Genomic DNA, 23,728 nt, shown 5'->3' on the forward strand with positions numbered 1-23,728 from the left:
GTTTGGAGGAGGTGTGAGCAGAAATATACCCACCTCGACTGCAATCAGGGATCCCCCAGCAGCGGAAGACAAAATGACTATGCTTAATTAAGAGAAAATGGGAGAAAATGCATAAATAAAATAGAAAAAAAAATAGTGAACTGCAAGTGAGGAGTGGAGCGCCATGTCTCTTTTTAAAGGCAATCTGGTTACCAACATGAAAGGAAAGAAAACTATGAAGAAAGAATTTTACATTTAAGAGTTTTATCATTAAAATGACATTTAAACTGTAAAAAACTGCCTTTAGCACTTTTCTTATAGAGAGTAACAGTCTTGTTTTCAGGGGTAGTGTGGCCTAATGTGTGATCTTTTCGCGGGGCCCAAAATTCCTGGCAGCACCCCATGAGAGCATGTAAACACTGAGTGCCTTTCCTGTAACATATTACACTCATGTGTGTGTTTGTGTGTATTAGAGCTTGTTTGGTGCCTTTCTGACTGTAGGTATAATTTTTCCTCACCTTTTTTGTGACCCCTACTGCTGGTTCCTGCCTGAATGGACAGATGTAGGTCTCCAGGGATTCCTTTCTAATGATATTTTCCAGCACTGTTATGGTTCTGGGGTTGTTCTCGTCTAATGACTGATGTACGGTCAGATCTGTTTGTCTCTGTACTGCGGAAGCCGACTGCCCAGGAGAGACTACAGGTGTGATTTGTGTACTGAGTGAAATTGTCTTTTTCACTATCAAATGCAAATGCCTTAGGCAGAGGTATAGACAAGTGGCAGGCTTATTAGAATGATGGTAATTTAATGACATTCATTAATTGAGACAAACCTGCATTTCAGTGCATAGTCACATCACACACTAGACTGCACTGAAGGACCTGAGATCTGCTCATAGAACTCAGAATTGGAGTTTCTAGAAAATGAAATCCATTAATTACAGACTGAGCAGTTAGTTTAACACAGAGGCATTTATTGCATTAGTGATTAATTCATGTGTAAACAATCAAATTGCCTACGGAACAACCATCGGAAGATAAACACTGAGGGTACATTGAGAAGCCTGGTTACTCTCACAATGTAACTGATAAATTTTGCTTATTGGAAATTTCCTAATTTTTTCCCCTGCTGTTACTGTTAAATAAATAAAAAAACACCTTTAATTTGGGAGCAACAACACAGGTCCAATTAGTGCCATATTGTGTACATGGGCGGCACGGTGACTCAGTGGGTAGCACTGTCGCCTCATAGCAAGAAGGCCCTGGGTTTGATCCCCAGGTGGGGTGGTCTGGCTTCTTTCTGTATGGAGTTTGCATGTGTCTGGGTGAGTTTTCTCCGGGAGCTCTGGTTTCCTCCCACAGTCCAAAGACATGCAAGTGAGGTGAATTGGAGATACAAAATTGTCCATGACTGTGTTTGACATTAAATGCATAACAATTAACTACCGTTTCTGTCATGAATGTAACCAAAGTGTGTAAAACATGACGTTAAAATCCTAATAAATAAATAGTGTGTTCATAAAAATCACCCATCTTTGGATTAAAGACTCACCACCGAGTGCCAGCCTGCCTCAACATCAAAGTAAGAACTGTTTGGCAGAGACTTCATGGATTTCGTTTTTATCCCTAAGATCACCTTGAGCAACGCCAAGTGCCAGCTGAAGTGGTATAAACCCTACTGCCTTTGTGCTGTAGAACAGTAAAACACATTGTCTTAAGTAACTAATTACACTTTACCATATACAGTGGGGAAAATAAGTATTTGATCCCCTGCTGATTTTGTAAGTTTACCCCCTTACAAAGACTTGAACAGTCTATAATTTTTATGGAAGGTTTATTTTAACAGAGAGAGACAGAATATCAACAAAAAATCCAGAAAAAAAACATTAAATAAAAGTTATAAATTAATTTGTATTTAATTAAGGGAAATAAGTATTTGATCCCCTACCAACCAGCAAGAATTCTGACCCCCACAGACCGGTTATGTGCACAAAAGGCACACAAATTAGTCCTGTCCCTGTATAAAAGACTCCTGTCACAGAATCGGTTTCTTCCATTCAAATCTCTCAACCACCATGGGCAAGACCAAAGAGCTATCAAAGGACGTCAGGGACAAGATTGTAGACCTGCACAAGGCTGGAATGGGCTACAAGACCATCAGCAAGAAGCTTGGTGAGAAAGAGACCACTGTTGGTGCGATAATTCGAAAATGGAAGAAATACAAGATCACAGTCACTTTGGAGCTCCATGCAAGATCTCACCTGGTGGGGTAAGAATGATTCTGAGAAAGGTGAGGTCAGTCCAGAATTACACAGGAGGAGCTTGTCAATGATGTCAAGGGAGCTGGGAGCAGAGAAATGCTGGATATGACCCCAAGAACACCATCCCCACCGGGCATTTCTTTGCCTCCAAACACGGCGAGTGGAGTTGATGCCAAAGAGCTCAATTTTGGTCTCATCTGACCATATCACATTCTCCCAAGCTTTCTCTGAATCATTCAGGTGTTCATTGGCAAACTTCAGACGGGCCTGTACATGAGCCTTCTTGAGCAGAGGGACTTTGCGGGCACTGCAGGATCTCAATCCATTACGGCGAAGTGTGTTACTAATGGTTTTCTTGGTGACTGTGCTCCCAGCTCCCTTGAGATCATTGACAAGCTCCTCCTGTGTAATTCTGGACTGACCTCACCTTTCTCAGAATCATTCTTACCCCACCAGGTGAGATCTTGCATGGAGCTCCAGAGTGAGGGTGATTGACTGTGATCTTGTATTTCTTCCATTTTTGAATTATCGCACCAACAGTGGTCTCTTTCTCACCAAGCTTCTTGCTGATGGTCTTGTAGCCCATTCCAGCCTTGTGCAGGTCTACAATCTTGTCCCTGACGTCCTTTGATAGCTCTTTGGTCTTGCCCATGGTGGTCGAGAAATTTGAATGGAAGAAACTGATTCTGTGACAGGAGTCTTTTATACAGGGACAGGACTAATTTGTGTGCCTCATGGGCACATAACCGGTCTGTGGGGGTCAGAATTCTTGCTGGTTGGTAGGGGATCAAATACTTATTTCCCTTAATTAAATACAAATTAATTTATAACTTTTATTTAATGTTTTTTTTTCTAGATTTTTTGTTGATATTCTGTCTCTCTCTGTTAAAATAAACCTTCCATAAAAATTATAGACTGTTCAAGTCTTTGTAAACTTACAAAATCAGCAGGGGATCAAATACTTATTTTCCCCACTGTAGCACTCTGAGACAAATTTCAGTTTGCTTCACACACAATTGTGCTTCAGAATAGTGCATTACAAGCTGCTCATTTCAGAACTGCCTCTGCAAATGTGAATAAATTATTCATAAAAGTGTGCCATTCATATATGTGAGAGTAAATCTTTCTTCAGTAGGAAGCGTTTTATTGCTCGACTAAAGAGAGTTTAGCTCCTTGATCACATGCTGGCACTGACACTGGCTATTCCAAGCAGTTCCTAAAGTACTTAACTACTAAAGCTCTGCATTATGGATATGTCCCATTACTTCATAGCTTCATAGCTTTTAAGTGCATGTCTTCATCATTAACATTTTTACTCTGCATTAAATACCCTGATATAAAATAGTATATGCCCCCACATGATTTCTTTTGTTTGCTAGATTGTCACATTTAAATGTTTGAGATCTTCCAACTAATTTTCATATGAGAGAGTAAACACAAAGTGCAGCTTTTAAATGATCAGTTCATGTATTAAAGATTATGATTTATTTAAAACATCACTCTGTAGAAAAGTAATTGTACCTAATAACCAGTTGTTCCATCCACGTGAGTCACAACTGTTTAAACATCCAGATGCTTTACAACACTGTTTCACTGTCTTGCTAGATATCCCAACTGCTCTTGAGCTTTAAGTCACAAACTAACAGCTGGACATTCTCCCTCAGGATTTTTTGATTGAGGACAATTTAGGTTTTCATCAGTTATAACGAGTTATCCAGGTCCTGTGGAAGCACAGCAGCCCCAGACCATCACAATACCACCATGATGTTTTTATAGTGGAAGACAGTGTTAGCTTTACACCATGTATAACGGGATCTATGTCCTGCAAAAAGTTCCACCTTTGACTCATCATGCCAAGAATATTATTTTAAAAGGAGTTGTCTTGAGGGTTATCTAGAGGATTCTGGGCAAATGCAGGACAAGCCTTTGGTTTTCTATTAGGTCAGCAGTTGTTTCCACCTTGCATCTCTTTCATTGTGCCCAGTATCCTTCTTATTGGGAAATATTCTACATCTTGTACACTTTACCTTAACGGAGGCAATTGTGGTCTTCAATTCTTTAGTTTTTCTTGGTTCTTGGTTTCTTGACCTCCTGATTGAGTTGTTGATGCATTCTTGGCCACTAGGAATGTTCATTAGAGTTTTAATTTCTCTTAATTTGTGGAAAATGCCCTCATTGTGGTTTGCTGGAGTCCCAGAGCCTCAGCAATGGCTTTGTTTTGCTTTCCAGACTAGTAGATTTAAATGTTTTGTATTGCAATATCTTTAGAATGTAGCATAATGTGCTGCTTTTTAAGACACTCTCCTCTGCTTTACATTTACAAACAGGTTCCATTAAATTTATGTTTAGATTTGTCAGGTCTGGCAGTTATCAAGCCTGGGTGTGGCTAGTTAAGTTAAACCTAATTGTCAATTGAATTTGTTTAAGTGGTTGATTTAAAAGCAAAAACGGTAATTACCTGTTTACATAGTGCCAGGTAAGGCTGAACAGCCGTTTTCCTTTAATAAATGTATTCATGTATTAAAAAAAACATTTTGTGTTTACTTGTGTTTAGGGATGTCCTGATCCGATCTCAAAGATCGGAATCGGGGCCGATCAAGGCATTTTTTAACTGATCGGTATCGGCTTTACTAAGGCCGATCATAAAGCCCGATCCTTTGTTTTACGTCAGCATGTCCGCTGTGTGGAAATACTTTAAATTGGAAAGTGAAACAAGTCCAACAGCAAAGTGTAATGTCTGCAATGTGAGCGTTTCACGAGGCGATAGTAGCAGAGCTGTGTTCATTACTGTAGAATTGTACTGTATTTATATGGTGTGTGAGTCAAGGATCACTCCGGTTTACAAAACAATAACTTTTAATCCGAGTATGAAAACTTCAGGACCATAACATACAGCTTTTATGAGTTTACGTGTTACAAGACTGAACGACATCTAGTATCAAGCACCCTTATTGTCTTAGTTATGTAACCGAGCGTCGTGATGCACTTGCTTAATAAAAAATAAAAAAACATGGTATATTCACAAATTGTCGGGAGCAGAACACTTTATTAACTTCTTCTGTTACGGTACCGAATAGCGGACAGCTAGAGTCATCGCGTTAGCCAAGCACGCGATTCCATACACTGTGGAAGCCCCAAAGGGTCAAAACACACTCACTTCGCATAGAAACGTCCATCAAACCATTGTCACAGCGAGTTTATTATTATTTGATGAGAAGAGGAACCGGCTGTCCGCTAACACGGCAGAGATGCTGATTTTCCTCAGAAAGAACCTTCACTTCATTTTGAGTGTTCTAGTTTTACTACTACAATGCTGCACTAAGTTTGTTTACTTTTATTTTGTAAAAATAAAAGAACATTAAGCAATAGCTTGGATGCAGGCATTTTTTTTCTACAGCACTGCAGAGCTATTCAGTTATTAAACATGTACATTGGATTAATTTGAATGACTGTAATGTACTTGAAGTGTGCACTGTGTGAACAGTATTATCCAGTTCTTATCTAGACAATATCTAGAAAATACAAGTATCGGTTTGAGACTCGGTATCGGATCAGGATCAAAATTAATGATCGGGAACAAAAAAACGTGATCGGGACATCCCTACTTGTGTTATAATATATATCAAATATTAAAGTAGATTCATGATCTGAAACGTGTGACAAATTTGCAAAAATGGAAGAAATTAGGAGTGGGCCTAAATAATCATAAAGGGCCAATTGTAAACCACATGCAGGCCATTATACAAATAGGGTTTTTTTCCTTTAAAGACAAATTTGCTAGATCAAAGGTGGTATTAAATATCTATTTCTTGTGTTATTAGGGGATTTGGTTATGCTTAAAACCCCTTCTTTAGAAAATTACATCAACCTGATAGTGTGCCTGTAAGTGCATGTTAAGAGAATATAAAGATTTAATTTAAGTCTTAATCCTTAGTTGGCAGTGTTTGATCTCATTTTATTTAGACAGCTTGGTACTGCTGCATCCCCACCCGCCCCTGAAGGTTGTAGTGTCTCTTTACCCAAGTTTCCCCCCAGCTCAATCATGATCTCAAATATCAGATTGTGTCATCTCTCTTTGTGGATCACTTCCTTCCATTAGTCATATCTGCCCACTGGCAACATCTTCAAGGGTGCACACCACGAAGCCAGTTCAGATTTACATTGCCTTAGAAGAAGATTGTTTTCAGACCCACTGTTTTAAACATTATGTCATTAATTAGTATCAGTCACTCATTAATTAGTATCAGATCAATTCAATGCTGAGAAATCACTTTTTTCTCTATAGTTTGGGTTTGGAAAAAGATTGTTTGCCTAAAGCTATTTTGTTGTTTCCAAATCATTGTTTTAGATGAATGTGGAAAGCTACTGATTAGATTCAAATTGTTCTTTCTCTTTCAGTTCCACCTAAGTTCCTCAAGAAACCATCAAACATCTACGCTCATGAAGCCATGGACATTATTTTTGAGTGCAATGTTGTTGGCTCCTCCTCCCCTACGGTGAAGTGGGTGAAGAACGGAGATGCAGTCATTCCCAGCGACTACTTCAAAATAGTGGTATGATTTTAAACTCCTGATACTAATGGTACCCCTGTAGTCCATCACTGCCCTCTGAACGGTGTTTATATGATGTCATGGATACAGCATTAGAATTCGGTTTTCAGTTTATTAAGAGATTGCACATTTTACTTTCATTTTACCTATCTTTTGAAAGGAAAGCATGAATGTTCCCTACATATTTTTGGCATCAATACATGTTGCATAATGTTTAGGTCTCAGTAGTGGTTTAAAATGGTCTAGGTGTTGCTAAATGTGAGATAAAACTAGTTATATGTTTTAAAACAACAAGAAACGTACAGGTAGACCAACTGAGTTAACTGCAATCAAGATATGCAAATCCTGAAAGTCATGTTGGTGGCTTGTTTTAATATTTAATAAAGTTTTCTTCCTACGTGTATAAGTAATTATTAAACACGTTAGTTGATCTACTGGGAAAATACAGTGTCAGTTTCAATCTGCTGCTCATTATTGGTAATATTTCTGATATTCCTCTAGTATTGCAGGGCCATGCATTCAAACATTATCTCCAGTAATATTAATAGTCTGGAAACACTTGTGGGGGATTTTGGCTCAAAGGTGGGTGGAAAGTAAGTCTCGGGCATGATCAAAATCAGTTTGAACATTCTCTTCCTCTTGGAGTTGGACTCGATAATATGGGCTAGTATAAGCTGCATTTAAAATTGCACCTGACTAAATTGTATGTTTAATTAGTGCTCTACCAACTATATAGTTACACACAATGTAGCACATAGAATGGAATGTGGGGCGCCGTCAAAAAATCACTTGTGTGTGCTATGTTAACAATATGGATGTAAGGATAATGGCTTAAAAATCGGTGGATTATGTGCCATTATATGGTGAAGTTGTATCTCTTAGGTTTAGACAACATATTAAATGTGGTAAAAAGTGAATATTATCCTTTGCATGGTATAAACTGTAACAGGAGGTTAAATCAAAATAATGATCACAGTTAAGATTATGCCATCTCAGTTTATAGATGCTTAAAAAAGACAGCTAGAGTCATGTAAATAAAACTCCAGTTTTGCCTTGGCTAACGTGACTAACGAGAAAGGACACAAAAAAACTTTTTGGGAAGAACTGAATTAATTGGTAAGCCTATTTCCACAACATGTATTTAGATTTAGATGATTAATGAAGTTTAATACTGGGTTATCTTGCTTGTTATGGGATTTATTTTTATGGTGTTGGTCAGGTGTTACTTAGTAAAGTCTGAGAGAGTTCTCACATGGTTGGTTTTGGTTTTTAACTGACTAACTCTAACAGTGATTTTCTCTAACTGAGCCAGCATTCAAGCTTTACTGTTAACATGTTGTTTTGGTAATAAAATGTTAATGTTAAATGTGTGTCTTTCCTTTAGAATGAGCATGACTTACAGGTGCTAGGTCTGGTCAAGTCAGATGAAGGTTTTTACCAATGTGTGGCTGAAAACGAGATTGGGAACACCCAGGCCAGTGCCCAGCTCATCATCCTGGACTTTGGTAAGAACTGCATTCATAGCCAGCTGACTCAGCACCATGCTTTTGCACTGCAGGACTGTCTAGAGCAGTAGTTCTCAACAAAGGGGCCGAGCCTCAGTGAGCCTCCCATTGCATGTTATTGAGAAAAGTAAAAAAGAATCACACTTGATGTGATGGGAAAAATCAATATGCTACTGGTATACAGGAGATCTCCTGTGATGTCACAAATCTATTTTAAACTACCTATAGCCTGGTGGGTCTTTTTAAATGGACAGATATTTGATTCGCCCACCTCAGAAGTGCAAAGGTCAACAGACGACGACGACTACGAAAGATTCTGATTCAGTTGTTGTTGCGAATTTTGCTGAAGTAGACCAAGGTGAGGAAGCTTCCAAAAGTAAACCCACTTCATAAACCAAAATTAGAAAATACCAAGATATTTACCTTAATCATGAATTCTTTGAAATTCCCATGAGCAACACAGGGGGTCTTAGAGAAAAAAAAGGGTTGAGAACTGCTGTTCTAGAACATTGGAGCCCAAACTGTGGCCTGTGACGCACTTAAATACAATCTGCTGTAAAGATATCAATACTATACATTAACGCATGTATGCAGCTCAGAAGACTTGCGCTTGGCCACTGTTTTACTTTACTGAATAACAATGTTGAGAACCGATTAGTTCACAGTAATTAATCATTTTACATGTGCTGTTGACTAAAGTTTTGGTCTTTTTCCTTTGTTTTAAGACTGTTATGCTTCATCAGATTTGCATTTGAAAGCAACTCCAGACTAATGGTGTAACAGCTGGACATTTCATTGTTTATCAAAAGTAGGAGCTTCTTAGCCATCCGTGAAACAGAAGCTTGTATAATAATCAATCAGTAGTAAAAGTGCATATTTGGTGGAAATGCAACCATATTTTCTTCAGCTTTATTGATGATTAGTATTGGCTAAGCATGCTAGTTTGCTTCAACAACCCACATTGTTATAATTTGTGTGATAATATATAGTTGGTTTTTTATGTGGGGTAAATAGAGAGGAATTGGTTTTAGTTTACTGGTCGTTTTGTTTGTTGTTCAGTCAGTAAAAGGGATTTAATAATAGGTTTGGAATAACATGGGTGTTTCAGTATTCAGTGCTCGTAGTGAAAAAAAAAAAAAGATAAACAAATTGGCATGCGGATGAATTTCCACTCTTTCACGCCTTTGAGATCACACACAAGATGGTATTTTTATCACACTCACCCAGACTTGGTCAGCTTCTCTTAATCCACAACCTGTTAGAAAACACAAAATAAGAAAACAAATGCAGTGCTATTTGGCCTGCATTAGAACCTTAAGATCCACCCTGACCAAGAACACAATAATCACGGTCAGGATCAACTGATAGCACACAAGCAGAGAGACTGTCAGCAATGCCAACAGTGCACACCTGAAATCAAGCAGTGCTTTTTACAGAATGCTCAAAGTATAGTAAAATATGGAATGAATACATCACCCCCCCACTGACCATAAAATTAAAAACCTTTTACAAATGATTCCGTTACCATATCGAAATAAATCTGAATCTCTCTATCTGGTATATGACATAAATACACACCAAGCACTGTTAGGTACACACATCCACAAATACGAGGGTTCTTCAAAAAGTTTCCACACTTTTTTAACTCTTTATTAAGAATTTGAAAAACAAATGACATCACTTTTCTACATAGTCACCTTCCGATCCAGCGTCGTACCAACTTTTTAATGCCATCAGCAAAAAATGTTTTGGGTAGCCACTGATGCACCGCTGCTTTCACATCATCATCACAGTGCGGAAACTTTTTGAAGATCCCTTGTACATACATTGATTCTTTTAGAAGCTTTACCTACCATACAGATGAACTTTGTGGGTATACAATTACATACAGATGAACTTTGTGGGTATACAATTACATACAGATGAACTTTGAGTGTGTTAGTACACTTTCTTGCACTATGACCTTTTTCAGTTTGTCACACGGAAGGCAGAGCAACTGATTGGCTATGGTCAGTAATTGTATACACAAATGTTATCAGTACAATAGGTGAAGCTTTTAATATAATCAGATGATTTATGTATTAGATATGTGTACCTAATAAAGTGCTCAGTGAGTGTATTTTGTAGCATTACTGTAGCTGTTATTACTTTTTTTATTAGAATATTTTTATGTACACAATTTGTGATCTAAGATTTAAACACACAAATATTTCATTCCTACTCTCTATTGTCATTGCCACTCAACACAGGCTCTCATATGCACCTCTGCCGGTTTGGCAAAATGATGTGTCCTCACACGCCCACAGACAGCACATGTGAGGTGCGATTGCCACTGCGTTGATTGTTACACGTGTGTGTGTGTGTGTGTGTGTGTGTGTGTGTGTGTGTGTGTGTGTGTGTGTGTGAGAGAGAGAGAGAGAGAGAGAGAGAGAGAGAGAGAGAGAGAGTGAAATATGCTAGAATGCGTCTCTCACAGCTACAGTAGGATTCTTTATGCGAAGCTGCTACTACTGAATCTCTAATTTAAATTATTCATTGGCACTATCTGTAGCCTCTCATTCACGCTACTTACACATGAGTGTAAGAGAGGTGCTAATATGCAGATATGTGACAGAGTAGCGCTGAATCGAAATCTGCATGGTGAGGTTTTGTGAAATAGTAGCATCTAATCAGATCACACAAGACCTAGACTCAGCACACCAATGTTTTATCCCTAGATACAGAAAGGTGCATGTCGCAGCTTACAATTCTGCTTTTATTTAATATAAAAGTGTTATTCTTTTTATGCTATATCCTGCTGCTTTCATAACCAGTAAACCTTTTTGGGTTCTTGAAATAGTAAAGCATGACATGTCTCAAATCAACTTATTTATCTACTGCATTTTGTTTTGTGCTAAGCAGAATTATGTATAATTATTGTAAATACACACATTTGCTGGCCTGTGTTATGTCTTGTGTGCCCTGACATTTACATTTACAGCATTTAGCAGATGCTCATATCTAATATCAATTGAGACAGTATACAATCCAAGCAATTAGGGGTTAAGGTCCTTGATCAAGTGCCCAACAGTGGCAGCCTGGCAGTGCTCAGGCTTAAACTATTGACCTTCCAATTACTAGTGCAGAACCTTAACCGTTGAGCTACCACGCCCTGACAGCATCTGTCATGTTTTTGTATGCCAGTCTAGCTCAAGCTCTGAAGAAAAAAGATATAGAAAAAATTGAATTATAAAAGAGACTGTGATACTGAAGTCTCCCTCATGTGTACCATCTGTAAACCTTATTTTAACTTTAGTTAAATGCCTTGTTAGGGTGTGTTTGAGCAAATTTAATCAAAATTATATAAAATAATTTAACATAATCAGTAATACAGTTACAGCCTTATGCGAAGTTTGGATACCCCTTGTGAAATTTCATTTTTATTATTGCCTTAACAAATCTACAGAAAACACATTTTCTGCAACTACAGCTTAATGCAACTGAATTTCACCAGTTTTTTCTATTTATTTGTGCATTTTCTCCCCATTTTCTCCCGATTTAGCATAGTCAATTTATCCTCCTCTGCTGGGGATCCCTGATTGCATTTGAGGAGAGTATATTTTTTTGCTCACGCCTCCTCAGACCCGTGCGCAGCCCTTAGCTGACCACTTCTTTTCCTCCATGCATTCTGCAAAGGTGCCTCTATCTGCTAATCAGGGTCCTTGCACAGCGTTTGAAGACCCCACCCACCTAGTCCGGTCATCCCGCCCTACAGACACGGTGGCCAATTAGTTTCTGCTGCAGGCACTGCCAATTATGCCCACTAGATGGTGCCCAGCCGACCGGTGGCAACACAGAGTTTCGAACCGAGAATCCCGGCACTGGTGTGCTAGTGGAATATCCCGCTGTGCCACCTGGGCGCGGTCAAGTGTGAGTACTTTAAAAATGTACAAAAGCTGTGTCAGATTTAATTTACAATTATATTTATTTGCTGGATTTTACAAGTTTCCTGTAAAATGTGTGTTATATTTTACTTAGAAAATCAATGAAAAATGAAATACATCCAAGGGGGTCCAAACTTTTGCATATGGCTGTAACTGTGGTTTGTGATGCAGCCAAAATACTGATGAATGCTGTAATTGTATTTAGACAGGTTTTTCTGCTATCAGATAAACTGCTCAGAATTTGAACAACAAAGACATCTCCAAATGTTGTTTTTGTTTATATTTATAAATACTAATACTCTATATGACTAAAAGCTATGTGGACACCCAACTTTGAGCTGGTTGGACATTGTATTTTAAAACTGTGAGCCTTAATATTGAGTCAGTTGAATGAATTTGGTGGTTTTTGATCACCAGACCTGAGCACAGTGGAAAACAGTATGGGCCGTGCACACAAGACCAAGGATTTGTAGGTTTTGAATTGCAGTTGTTAAAGTCCCTGTGGGGTCTGCAGTCCTTCAGTGTACTGCTTTGTTATTACCTGACACATGGCGGACCGGCTGCAGAGCGATTAATGGCTCTCTATAGAGGGCTTTCTTTTCTCACTTGCGGTGCTGGTAACAAAGCGAACTGAATCAAACCCTTACTAGAGGTACTAGTTAATCATCTTGTTTGGCAGGAGTGTGAGATTGGAAAAGCTTTCCACAGAAACACTGATTAAAGTTGGAAGTTGAATAGGTAGGCTTGTGTTTAATGTTGGTGAGGGGAAGTCTTTCTCTTTTCATGTTTAATAGCTTTTCACAGTCTGTGCTCCAGGCACCCGGTGGGTATTCCTCACATAATGTGTGAATAAATAGTTATGATTATGTAAATGGGACACTTGAAGCTACTTAATTAGAATCAGAATAGTTTTATTCGCCAAGTACATACAAGGAAGTTGGGGGCAAACAATAAAAATTTGTATTTATAAGAAAATACAAAATATATACAGAAATGCAATGTAAAATCAAAAATGTGCAACATAATTGTGGTCCATTTAAGTCTTTTTTAGCAAAGCTCCCAGGCCATGTTCATAAGGCTGATTGCAGATTGTGGCAAGACCACTCAGAGACCACTCTGATCAAACAAAAAAACATTATGAATCACGGTAAAGAAACACACCACACACTTTCACAGTTTAAACAGTGTGAGTTATACGATACAGTACGATGTGACCATAAAACCCATCCATCCATCCATCCCAATACCGATTAGCTGAAACATTAGGATCACTCCCCCTTCCTACAAAAATGTGGAATATATTAAATGTTGAGCTAATGGTAAATACTCGTACTACACGTGTTGAATGCAGCAGATAAAATCAGCATGAAGTCCTGAGTGATTTTGATTAGAGCCGAATCATTATGGACAGACATCTGGATTGAACCTCTGGTGTTTACAGGGAGCCATGGTGAATTTCAGTGGGGACAAGCTAAGAACCTCCAAAAAGACTGTTGCATCTGGTACAGACCAATAGAAGGGCTACTGTGGCTCGGATTGCAGATAATTTTGATACTGGTAATGAGGTGAATGTGTCTGAACACACTGTGTTTGGATCTGCGTAGTCACAGGTCAGTCAAAATGCCTGTTCTAACTAACTCCTGTCCATTTTCAGAAGCACCTACATTAAGCACAGATGCATCAGAATTGGTGGTCTGATGATTGCTGTTTTCTCTATGATTATATGAACAGCCGAGCACCAGGATGCACTGTAGGACAATCCACCTCACAATGTACAGATGTTCAAAAAACTGCTGGTACAGGACTCCTTCAGCATTTTGACAAGTATGTGTGATGTACAGTATGATCTTGTAGCATGACTTGCGGTGGTACTTTTACATTTTGGTTTAGTCAGGGATAATAGTAGTCTGAAAGCTTTCGAACAGCTTCATTAAACTATGCACGATTTGGTGGCTGTATTAGAAAAGCGCTCATCCAAGGGGAAATCTGGTATTGTAGAATCTCTTTGCTCATGCTGATTTTTTCTTCTTGCTTGCTCGTGCTCTTCACAGAGCCTAATTCCACAGATTGCTCCTACTGCATCAATGAGCAATCAGTCATTGGTGATGAGGCTGTGAATTGCTCCTGATGAGCTGGCCCTGGCTATAGGGGATTTCAAGAGGTAGATAGGGGAATATAGAAGGGACAGATAGACAGGCTGGCTTGAGAGTGTGTTTGCTTAAAACGCTGGCTGCTTAGTGATGTTTGATTAGCCCTTCAGTTTAAACAAAATGCAAAGCAGCATGAGGTCCTGCAGCAGGCCGGGTTCAGGTGATACAAGGTGTTCATGTTAGGCTGTTTTATTATCCAAAATGTTGAGACCCTGCCGATGTTCAAAATCAGGAAGAGTCCCACATGTAGAGCTTCATCCTTCGTCATTCCTCCTCACCTTGATGACAGTGGGGAACTGGGGACTATTATTAGAACGGGATTTCTTTCATCAGTAGGCCGCTGATCTCTAATCATTCATTTGAAGGCACTTTCAGATAACATGCATCTCTCTTTCCTGTGATTTAAAACCCTCCTGTGATTTTTGGGTTATGCAAACATCCTGTCAGGCACATTCCTAACCATACAGGCTATATCCGCTGTGCACCTGGATTCATAATGACTTTTTGCTGCATAAAATTATGCCTCTGGACATTATGTACATATGTTAAAGGTAAATATGGGGTTTTCTGTTGACTTATTTTATTCAAATTAAACATAAAACACTGTAAACAGAAATGGAATGTTGCAAGTATTTATTAAAAAAAAATGTTTCCTAAAAATTGTCATGAAAAATTCATTACATAGCCTTGTCTGGTACTGAAAAATCAGCAGTGATAGCTTATCTGTTAAGGTACTGCACTAGGAAATACTAGCTCATGGTTCAAACCTCACCACAGCCCTGTTGCCAGTGTTTAGCCCTTGGGCAAGGCTCCTAAACCTCTATTGCTTTGTAAGTCACCCTGGATTACAGCGACACACTAAGAGTAACAAATGTAAATGTTCCCTTTTACATGTGGTTGTGCTTTGCCCTGGTGTATGTGGCTCTGTGGTTCCATTCTTTCAAAACACACCATCATCACAGTTACGGACTGATTTGATGTAGTCACGGTACTTGCTTGGCTTCTGTGTATTTCTGTCCGATAGTGACATGGTGATTGCTTTTGCTTTGTTTGTAGAGGCTGCATCCCGACCCTTACAAGTGTATTTGGGACCAACCTAAGGATTTCAGACAAGGCCAAATTTCTCATAACATTTAAAAAATATATCTCAGCCAAATTTCCAAATTCTTTAAATATCTAAGTGCTTGTAAATCTGCTTGTATGTGGGCCCTAGACTTCATTGTTTTACATGAATAAAACCAATGTTTGGGTTTTTTCACACTGTGCATAAATACATCAATCTGTATTCCTTCTAATGTTTGATTTACAAATTAAATACTAAATTAATGAAATTTATCTGTCTTGTATAATACTTAATTAATACTTTACTAATTAGAAAGTGGTAGCTTAGTCGTTAAGGGTGGAGCGGTCCAGGTCCTTTCTGTGTGGAGTTTGCATGTTCTCCCCGTGTCTGTGTGGGTTTCCTCCGGAAGCTCCGGTTTCCTCCCACAGTCCAAAGACATTCAAGTGAGGTGAATTAGAGATCCAAAAATTGTCCATGACTGTATTTGACATTAAAGACTTGAACTGATTAATCTTTTGCAATGAGTAACTACCGTTCCTTTCATGAATGTAACCAGAGTGTGTAAAACATGACGTTAAAATCCTAATAAATAAATAGTGGTTAAAGTAATGGATTAGTGATCAAAAGGTTGCTGGTTCAAGCCCCAACTCTGCCAAGTATCAGTCTATCAGTCACTATTGTAAATCGCTGTCGATAAAAGTGTCTGCTGAATGTCATAAATGTAAATGTAATACTGCCACATTAGCCTGTTGGATATGTTAATCTTTCACTTATTTTTATAAAAGGCTTCATGTAAGGTTTGGGGCCAACCAAAAACACTGGCCGCAATATAGGAATGCATCCTGGATAAGGTGCCAATCCATCTAGGGAGAACATACTACTTTTTTTTGACAGGTGGAAGAAAACTGGTGAACTCATGCTGACAAGAGGAGTAGTAAACTGTCCAGGAAAGAACCCAGGTCCTCAGGATACATATTGCTATAAAGCATTAACTGCACCACCATGCTGCCCTTGGCTCACTTTAATATCGATAAGATATTGAGTTGGTTGTTTCATTATTTGAGACATTGATTCATGATTAAGTAATGATTAACTGAGAGTCATTTAAGCCATTAGCAGCCAGCATTTTAGTCCAGCAGTCTTTATTTAATTTCATTACTTTTAACATTGCACAAAATGTATTGCTATATCAGCATTCTTCCAGTGGAGGGTCCGGGATGAATAGTTCCATATTGCATATTATGATCAGTAAATTACTCTGAGCTATTGGAATCTGATTGTTGTTATGCTGTCATGCTTTTATTGAAAGACCTTGATGCTCTTAGTTTCTGGTCATGCGATGAGAGCTGTCAGACTGAAAGTTGATGAGTTTTGGGAAGTTGTGCTGACTTGCAGTTCCAAGCTGCTCTGTTTATCCAGCAGGATCATACATTGGGTAAGAAAAGTCTAAACACCCCTGTTACAATGCCAGGTAATCAGACCAAGACGACCATTTTAGAGCTTTTTTCACCTTTAATGTGACATATAATTTTGAAAGCAGTCATTTTGGGTAGGAGGCTATCAGCATGGCACATCTTGAATTGGCAGTCTTTTTTTTTTTTTTTTTTTTTTTTTTTTTAAATTTTCCACACTGGGATATTATTCACATCAGGACATAAGCTCTACATTATCAGTCTTCCTTCCATATACTCACCCATATTCTCTTTGATGAGCATGGTTTAGGCCCCTCATTAGTATCATGACTGTTAGGAAAACTGTGTATATTTAATCTCAGTAATGTTATCATAAGGGTGTGTATTGACCTCCATCCGGTGCTGCTAATATTAAATGAGGAGATGTAGAGAAGTGACGTGGGTAAACCTGCTGGGCTGTAGTTGTTTTTGAGGCTTGTCTCTGCCCTCTATAGCCTGTTGTTTTCCCTTGCTAATCTGGGATGTGTTTAGTGCAAGATAAATGCTGGAAAACCATGACCTTTGGGTGGCTCTGATTTATTTTCTAGCTTTTTTTGAGGATGTACCATTTTATCCAGTCTAGATTGTTTTGTATCCTTACATAACGTTTATGAAAACACAGTTAAGTTTGTGGTTTGTTTGGATAAAAGTACTTTCCTTTATTATATAAAAAGCTGGGTTGGATTTTAGTCTTTATGAATGTACAGTAGGTCTAATTTTTCTTTTGTACATTATTATCAAGGAATATAGATCCATGTGCCTTTTTTTAAAATCGTCTTGAATACTGTATCTAACTGTTAAACAGTAATCACTATTGATAAGCTCAGATAACAAAACCAGTAGTTTCCCAGTATTATTAAGTTCTCAAGATGTAATTCTCTAGGGGCAGCATGTTGGCTAAGTGGGTAGCACTGTCGCCTTACAGCAAGAAGATCCTGGGTTCGATCCCCAGCTGGGGCGATCCGGGTCCTTTCTGTGCAGGGTGAGTCCGGGTGGGTTTACTCCGGGTGCTCCGGTTTCCTCCCACAGTCCAAAGACATGCGAGTGAGGTGAATTGGAGACACTAAATTGTCCAGGACTGTGTTTGATATAACCTTGTGAACTGATGAACCTTGTGTAATGAGTAACTACCTTTCCTGTCATGAATGTAACCAAAGTGTAACATGTAAACAAACATGTAATTCTCTATTAAAAAAAACATTGACCATTTTATCCAATACTTACATATAAATGTTGGCAGTCATTAGTATAGCATGGTACACACCAGTCCACATACTTCTGTCACCAATGGAACTTCAAGTAAATGTCTGGAGAGTACCAGTGTGCTTCATTTTAAATGTTTTAACACTGTTGAACAGTAGACTCCCTGATGTCATTTGCATCACCCCCCCCCCCCCCCCCCATCAAGAATGCAAATTGCTCAAATCTGTAAAAGAGATCTTGCAGACATGTAATATTACTCAAGTTGCTTAATCAATACAAAGACCCTGTATACTTTTTTTTACTTGTAGCCTGAAATGACTATGGCATAACATTAGTAAACATTTTCAATTTAGTAACTTAATTACCCAATAAATCTCTATGAAATGATAAAAACAAGTCCTTCACGTTTGTTATTATTTTTACTCCATGCATAAGTCCTTATAAATGGTCACTAAAGTCTTTACACAGCACCAGGTTTGGAGTAAATTAGGGTAAACTTTTATCTGCAGCTTTTGCAGTCTACATTAGGCACTGTGTGGGTGCAGCTTAACCCACAGTTATCCAGACACACTCTGTATAGACAGCATTCTGTGCCTACTATTAAGATTCCAGCGCTGTCTGAACAGAGACTAGACCGTGCTTTTGATGGCAGCCTGCACTGGAACTTGTGGAGGGAAGCTCCACAGTGTGGGTCCTGCGAGTGACATGCTCCAGCTGGCATCCGATGGGCACCTTGCTGCCAAACGCTTAAGGCTGGCAGCCACCTAGCCTAGCTGTCACTCTCCTTGTCACAGAGCTGCCATGCTGTTGCTTTGGCCCAGACTTTCATTCATTTTCATGCACTGAGACGTGGCCTGTGCAGGGGGTATTCTAAACACGTGCTACAACTCTAGGGTCTTGTGGAAAGGTTGGAAAACTGGATTTCAGCATTCTAGGCTTAGGTTAGCATGTTAGAATCTGTGTTAGAATCTCTGTATTGCAGGCATCTTGTAATTATAAGCTTATGCACACATTGCAATCGCTCACTGATGAGGGGTTTGCTGCTGCTAAGAGCTGTGTCTCAAATCTCATACTATTTACTAATAGTTATACTTACTAAATGCATATAACATGGTTCTGTATAGAAGCAACACTGCTGATGGTATGATGGCTAATTTATACCATTGCTGAAGTAGCATTTGGGTAGCTTGGACTGCCAATAATTTTAAACATGCTTAAAAATGTCAGAGCTTCAGCTAAAGAAAAAACACATATTTAACCAACACCTTAATCTACTGGACCGCAGGCATTTTCCCAAAAGTTATAAACTAACTTTAGTTCTAAATTATTTAATTCAAGCCTAATTCATGTAGTGTTTTGTTTTCATTAGAGCAAGCTTTTCTCCACCCACCTGCGTTTTGATCCCTCGCCGTGCCTCCTCTGCAGTGTTGAGATTTGCTGAAGGAGATGCTCTTATCTGCTTGACTGACTTCATCTCTGGCCTATCCCTTTGCAAATGAACATAATGAATTGCCTGGAGTGTTCACCTTGAGTAGTTTTTTAGTCTACTGCACCTTCTAGAGAGAAAATGGGCTTGTCTGTATTCACCATGTTACAGGAAGAGTAAATGACTCTGACAGTGATTGCTTTTAAGATTGATATTGAGAGCTTTGGCACCTTGTAGCATATGGACACATGAAAGCCGTAGAACTAATCTATGATACGAACACATCCATGTTATACAGATTACACAATATTTTTGTGCTTTTTCTAAAGTAAAGTACAGGGACTCTTTAGAATTTGATATGTTGTATTGTCTGATTGTTTACCAATGTTTAGAAAGATTGTTTGTTGATTTATTAGAACTTTACTTAAAGCCATGGTCATTAAAGCCGTCTAATTATTAAGCCCATTGTTTGTAACTTTTGATCTGACAATAGCCAATGTGACCCACAGAAAATGATACACACAACCGTCACACTTTCCTTTCAACATGTGCACTGCACCAATTGCATCTTTTTACCTGCACAAGGCTGGTTCATACACCGAGCTCCATTATCCCCCGTCTCATTGTGCAGGTACCACTGATAAGCCAGCAGAGGTCGTAATTGCAGCAGTTATAAGGTAACCCTGTTCAGCCTTCGTCCCGCTGCTTAGAGACACACAGCCAATTGTGTTTGTGTGAACACCCACGCCATCTATTACCCTAGATATTAAATAAACATACAGGGGTTGGACAAAATAACTGAAACACCTGTTTTTAGACCACAATAATTTATTAGTATGGTGTAGGGCCTCCTTTTGCGGCCAATACAGCGTCAATTCGTCTTGGAAATGACATATACAAGTCCTGCACAGTGGTCAGAGGGATTTTAAGCCATTCTTCTTGCAGGATAGTGGCCAGGTCACTACGTGATGCTGGTGGAGGAAAACGTTTCCTGACTCGCTTCTCCAAAACACCCCAAAGTGGCTCAATAATATTTAGATCTGGTGACTGTGCAGGCCATGGGAGATGTTCAACTTCACTTTCATGTTCATCAAACCAATCTTTCACCAGTCTTGCTGTGTGTATTGGTGCATTGTCATCCTGATACACGGCACCGCCTTCAGGATACAATGTTTGAACCATTGGATGCACATGGTCCTCCAGAATGGTTCGGTAGTCCTTGGCAGTGACGCGCCCATCTAGCACAAGTATTGGGCCAAGGGAATGCCATGATATGGCAGCCCAAACCATCACTGATCCACCCCCATGCTTCACTCTGGGCATGCAACAGTCTGGGTGGTACGCTTCTTTGGGGCTTCTCCACACCGTAACTCTCCCGGATGTGGGGAAAACAGTAAAGGTGGACTCATCAGAGAACAATACATGTTTCACATTGTCCACAGCCCAAGATTTGCGCTCCTTGCACCATTGAAACCGACGTTTGGCATTGGCACGAGTGACCAAAGGTTTGGCTATAGCAGCCCGGCCGTGTATATTGACCCTGTGGAGCTCCCGACGGACAGTTCTGGTGGAAACAGGAGAGTTGAGGTGCACATTTAATTCTGCCGTGATTTGGGCAGCCGTGGTTTTATGTTTTTTGGATACAATCCGGGTTAGCACCCGAACATCCCTTTCAGACAGCTTCCTCTTGCATCCACAGTTAATCCTGTTGGATGTGGTTTGTCCTTCTTGGTGGTATGCTGACATTACCCTGGATACCGTGGCTCTTGATACATCACAAAGACTTGCTGTCTTGGTCACAGATGCGCCAGCAAGACGTGCACCAACAATTTGTCCTCTTTTGAACTCTGGTATGTCACCCATAATGTTGTGTGCATTGCAATATTTTGAGCAAAACTGTGCTCTTACCCTGCTAATTGAACCTTCACACTCTGCTCTTACTGGTGCAATGTGCAATTAATGAAGATTGGCCACCAGACTGGTCCAATTTAGCCATGAAACCTACCACACTAAAATGACAGGTGTTTCAGTTATTTTGTCCAACCCCTGTATATAGTTCATGTGCTTTTGTTTTGTTGCTTTTCCATTGTTGCTCATCCAAATCTCTTGTGTTCCTAGCACACGTATAGCCTATGTGAGTTATGAACAGGAAACCTAGTAATTAACTAAACACTTTGCAGTAAGGGGTCAAAGAAATCAGTTTGTACTAAAGATTTATGTGTGTGTCAGTGCATGACTACTGTACCACTTGTGGAAGTAGAATTTAGTCAGATATTCAAGTCAGTTTCTCATCATTTCTGACTGCCTGGGGTAAGTTATAATGCTAATGTCATGTGACCAGTAGAACTAAGGCATCGTATTATTTTAATGATTTCTTTCATGAAACATATTTCAAAGGTATTTAATAGATCCTCTGGTTGCATTTTCAACCAACATGTCTGGAAAACCTAACACATGACAAAAATGGATGGACTGCTTTCAATTTTGCACAAAAAAGGTGTTTAATGTCAACAGCAGATGTGAAATTAAATGTATTTTATTCTACTAATAATGTAGAGATATTTTTATGTCTTATGAATCAGTGGTGTGGTTGTGTGTTGCTTGCTTGTTATGGGCATTTTGCATGCAGGCTTACTTATTCCACTGTGTGTGCTCTAACTTCATTGTAAATGTATAGTTTTTCAGTTACGTGTTTTGTGGTAGAATGTTGTGGTTTTGTTTTGGTATCAATTTTCTTTTCTTTTTTTTCTGTTTTCCCACCCCCTTTCTTCCTTCCCCTCTTCTGTATCTATGATTTATCCCTCTTGTCCCCCTCCACCTTCTCGCGTGATGTTATCCATCCTCCCCTTATATATTCAAGACGTTGCCCTCCCCACATCTGTTGTCCCTTCACTGACCAGTGCCACTACTGACCATGTAGCCTCCGGTGAGCGATCAGGCTCAGTCCCATCACCCCCACGCGATCTTGTGGCTTCACTCGTCTCCACCCGATTCATCCGGCTCACCTGGAGGCCCCCGCTCGAGCCGCACGGAGAGAACCTCGTCTACTCTGTCTTCTATAGCCTGGATGGCTCCAGCAGGTAGAAAACCTTTTTTCATTTGGCAGATTTTAAGGTCTTCCATTTAAACCTTAAATAATTACAAACAAAGCAACACTGCAGTCTTTCATTTCAGCAATGAATGCTCTTATCCTTCTTTTCCTGGGTCAACAGAGAGCGTGTTGAGAACACCACGTCTCCAGGAGAGATGCAGGTCACCATCGAGAACCTTATCCCTGATTCTAAGTACACTTTCAGGGTCACGGCAGCCAACAAAAACGGCCTGGGTGAAAGCTCAACGTCTCTTATGGTGGCCACCCAGCCTGAAGGTAGATCCCACACATAGACACACATCCTCTCATAGGCCATATCACAAGCTATGCCAACTCTTTTCCAGTGGGCTGCCTCTTACTGCTAGAGCTTAACAGGGCCTTTTTAGTGCATCAGGTAGAAGTTTACTTAAGTTTACACCACACACATGCTATAAAGAATTTGAGCAAATCCAGTTTTGTAGACACCCTTAGACTAAAGATTTCTCTTTATTAGGCATTCCTTTGGCAATATTTGGTGATTTTCTGGATAGCTGTGGACAGCTAGACATTTTCACCCCAATATTATAGATGATTTGTAATGAGTTGAGCATTAGATTTCTTGTATCCAGCAGATATCAGCAATTTTAGACCATTTTAAAGAGCAGTACCCATGAATTGAGAATGCATAAATGTGTTTGAGCCAAGATCATGATCACAGGATGATGGACATCAGCATTTTTGACTGCCATCAATAAGCCAGCAGGGGTCATATTTGCAGCAGTTATGTAAGTGCCTGGCCAGTTGATAGCAGAGCTGAGATTCCAACTTGAGAGCTTGAGATCTTAGTACTGGTGGGTTAGTGTATTTCATCTGTAAAATCAGTATTCTGCCTACCTAAGGTTAATGATGTAGGACATTACATACAGTATGTCCAATGTATGTGTTTAGATTTGTTGTGGGGCTATGTATCTCCAACCCATTCCAGTCGGCTGCCCCTTACTAGTAGAGCTTAACAGGGCTTTTTTAGTGCACCAGGTATAAGTTTACTTAAGTTTTGGGTGGGGATGAAAAAACAGGACAGCCAGACATTTTCACCCCAATATTATAGATGATTTGTAATGAGTTAAGCAGTACCCATCAATTGAGA

At 39.4% G+C, this 23,728-nt stretch overlaps 1 protein-coding gene across 1 annotated transcript in view; it reads left to right on the forward strand.

Annotated features, from left to right (window-relative positions):
• neo1b (neogenin 1b) overlaps positions 1-23,728 on the forward strand; it is a 120,484-nt gene that overhangs the window by 76,143 nt on the left and 20,613 nt on the right. The window contains exons 6-9 of the mRNA XM_063003352.1: positions 6,639-6,793; positions 8,175-8,295; positions 22,372-22,591; positions 22,724-22,878. Coding sequence (XP_062859422.1) covers positions 6,639-6,793; positions 8,175-8,295; positions 22,372-22,591; positions 22,724-22,878 — 651 coding nt within the window. The remainder of the gene's footprint in view (positions 1-6,638; positions 6,794-8,174; positions 8,296-22,371; positions 22,592-22,723; positions 22,879-23,728) is intronic.

This window comes from Trichomycterus rosablanca, chromosome 1, assembly GCF_030014385.1.
Source record: "Trichomycterus rosablanca isolate fTriRos1 chromosome 1, fTriRos1.hap1, whole genome shotgun sequence".
Taxonomy (NCBI): Eukaryota; Metazoa; Chordata; class Actinopteri; order Siluriformes; family Trichomycteridae; genus Trichomycterus; species Trichomycterus rosablanca.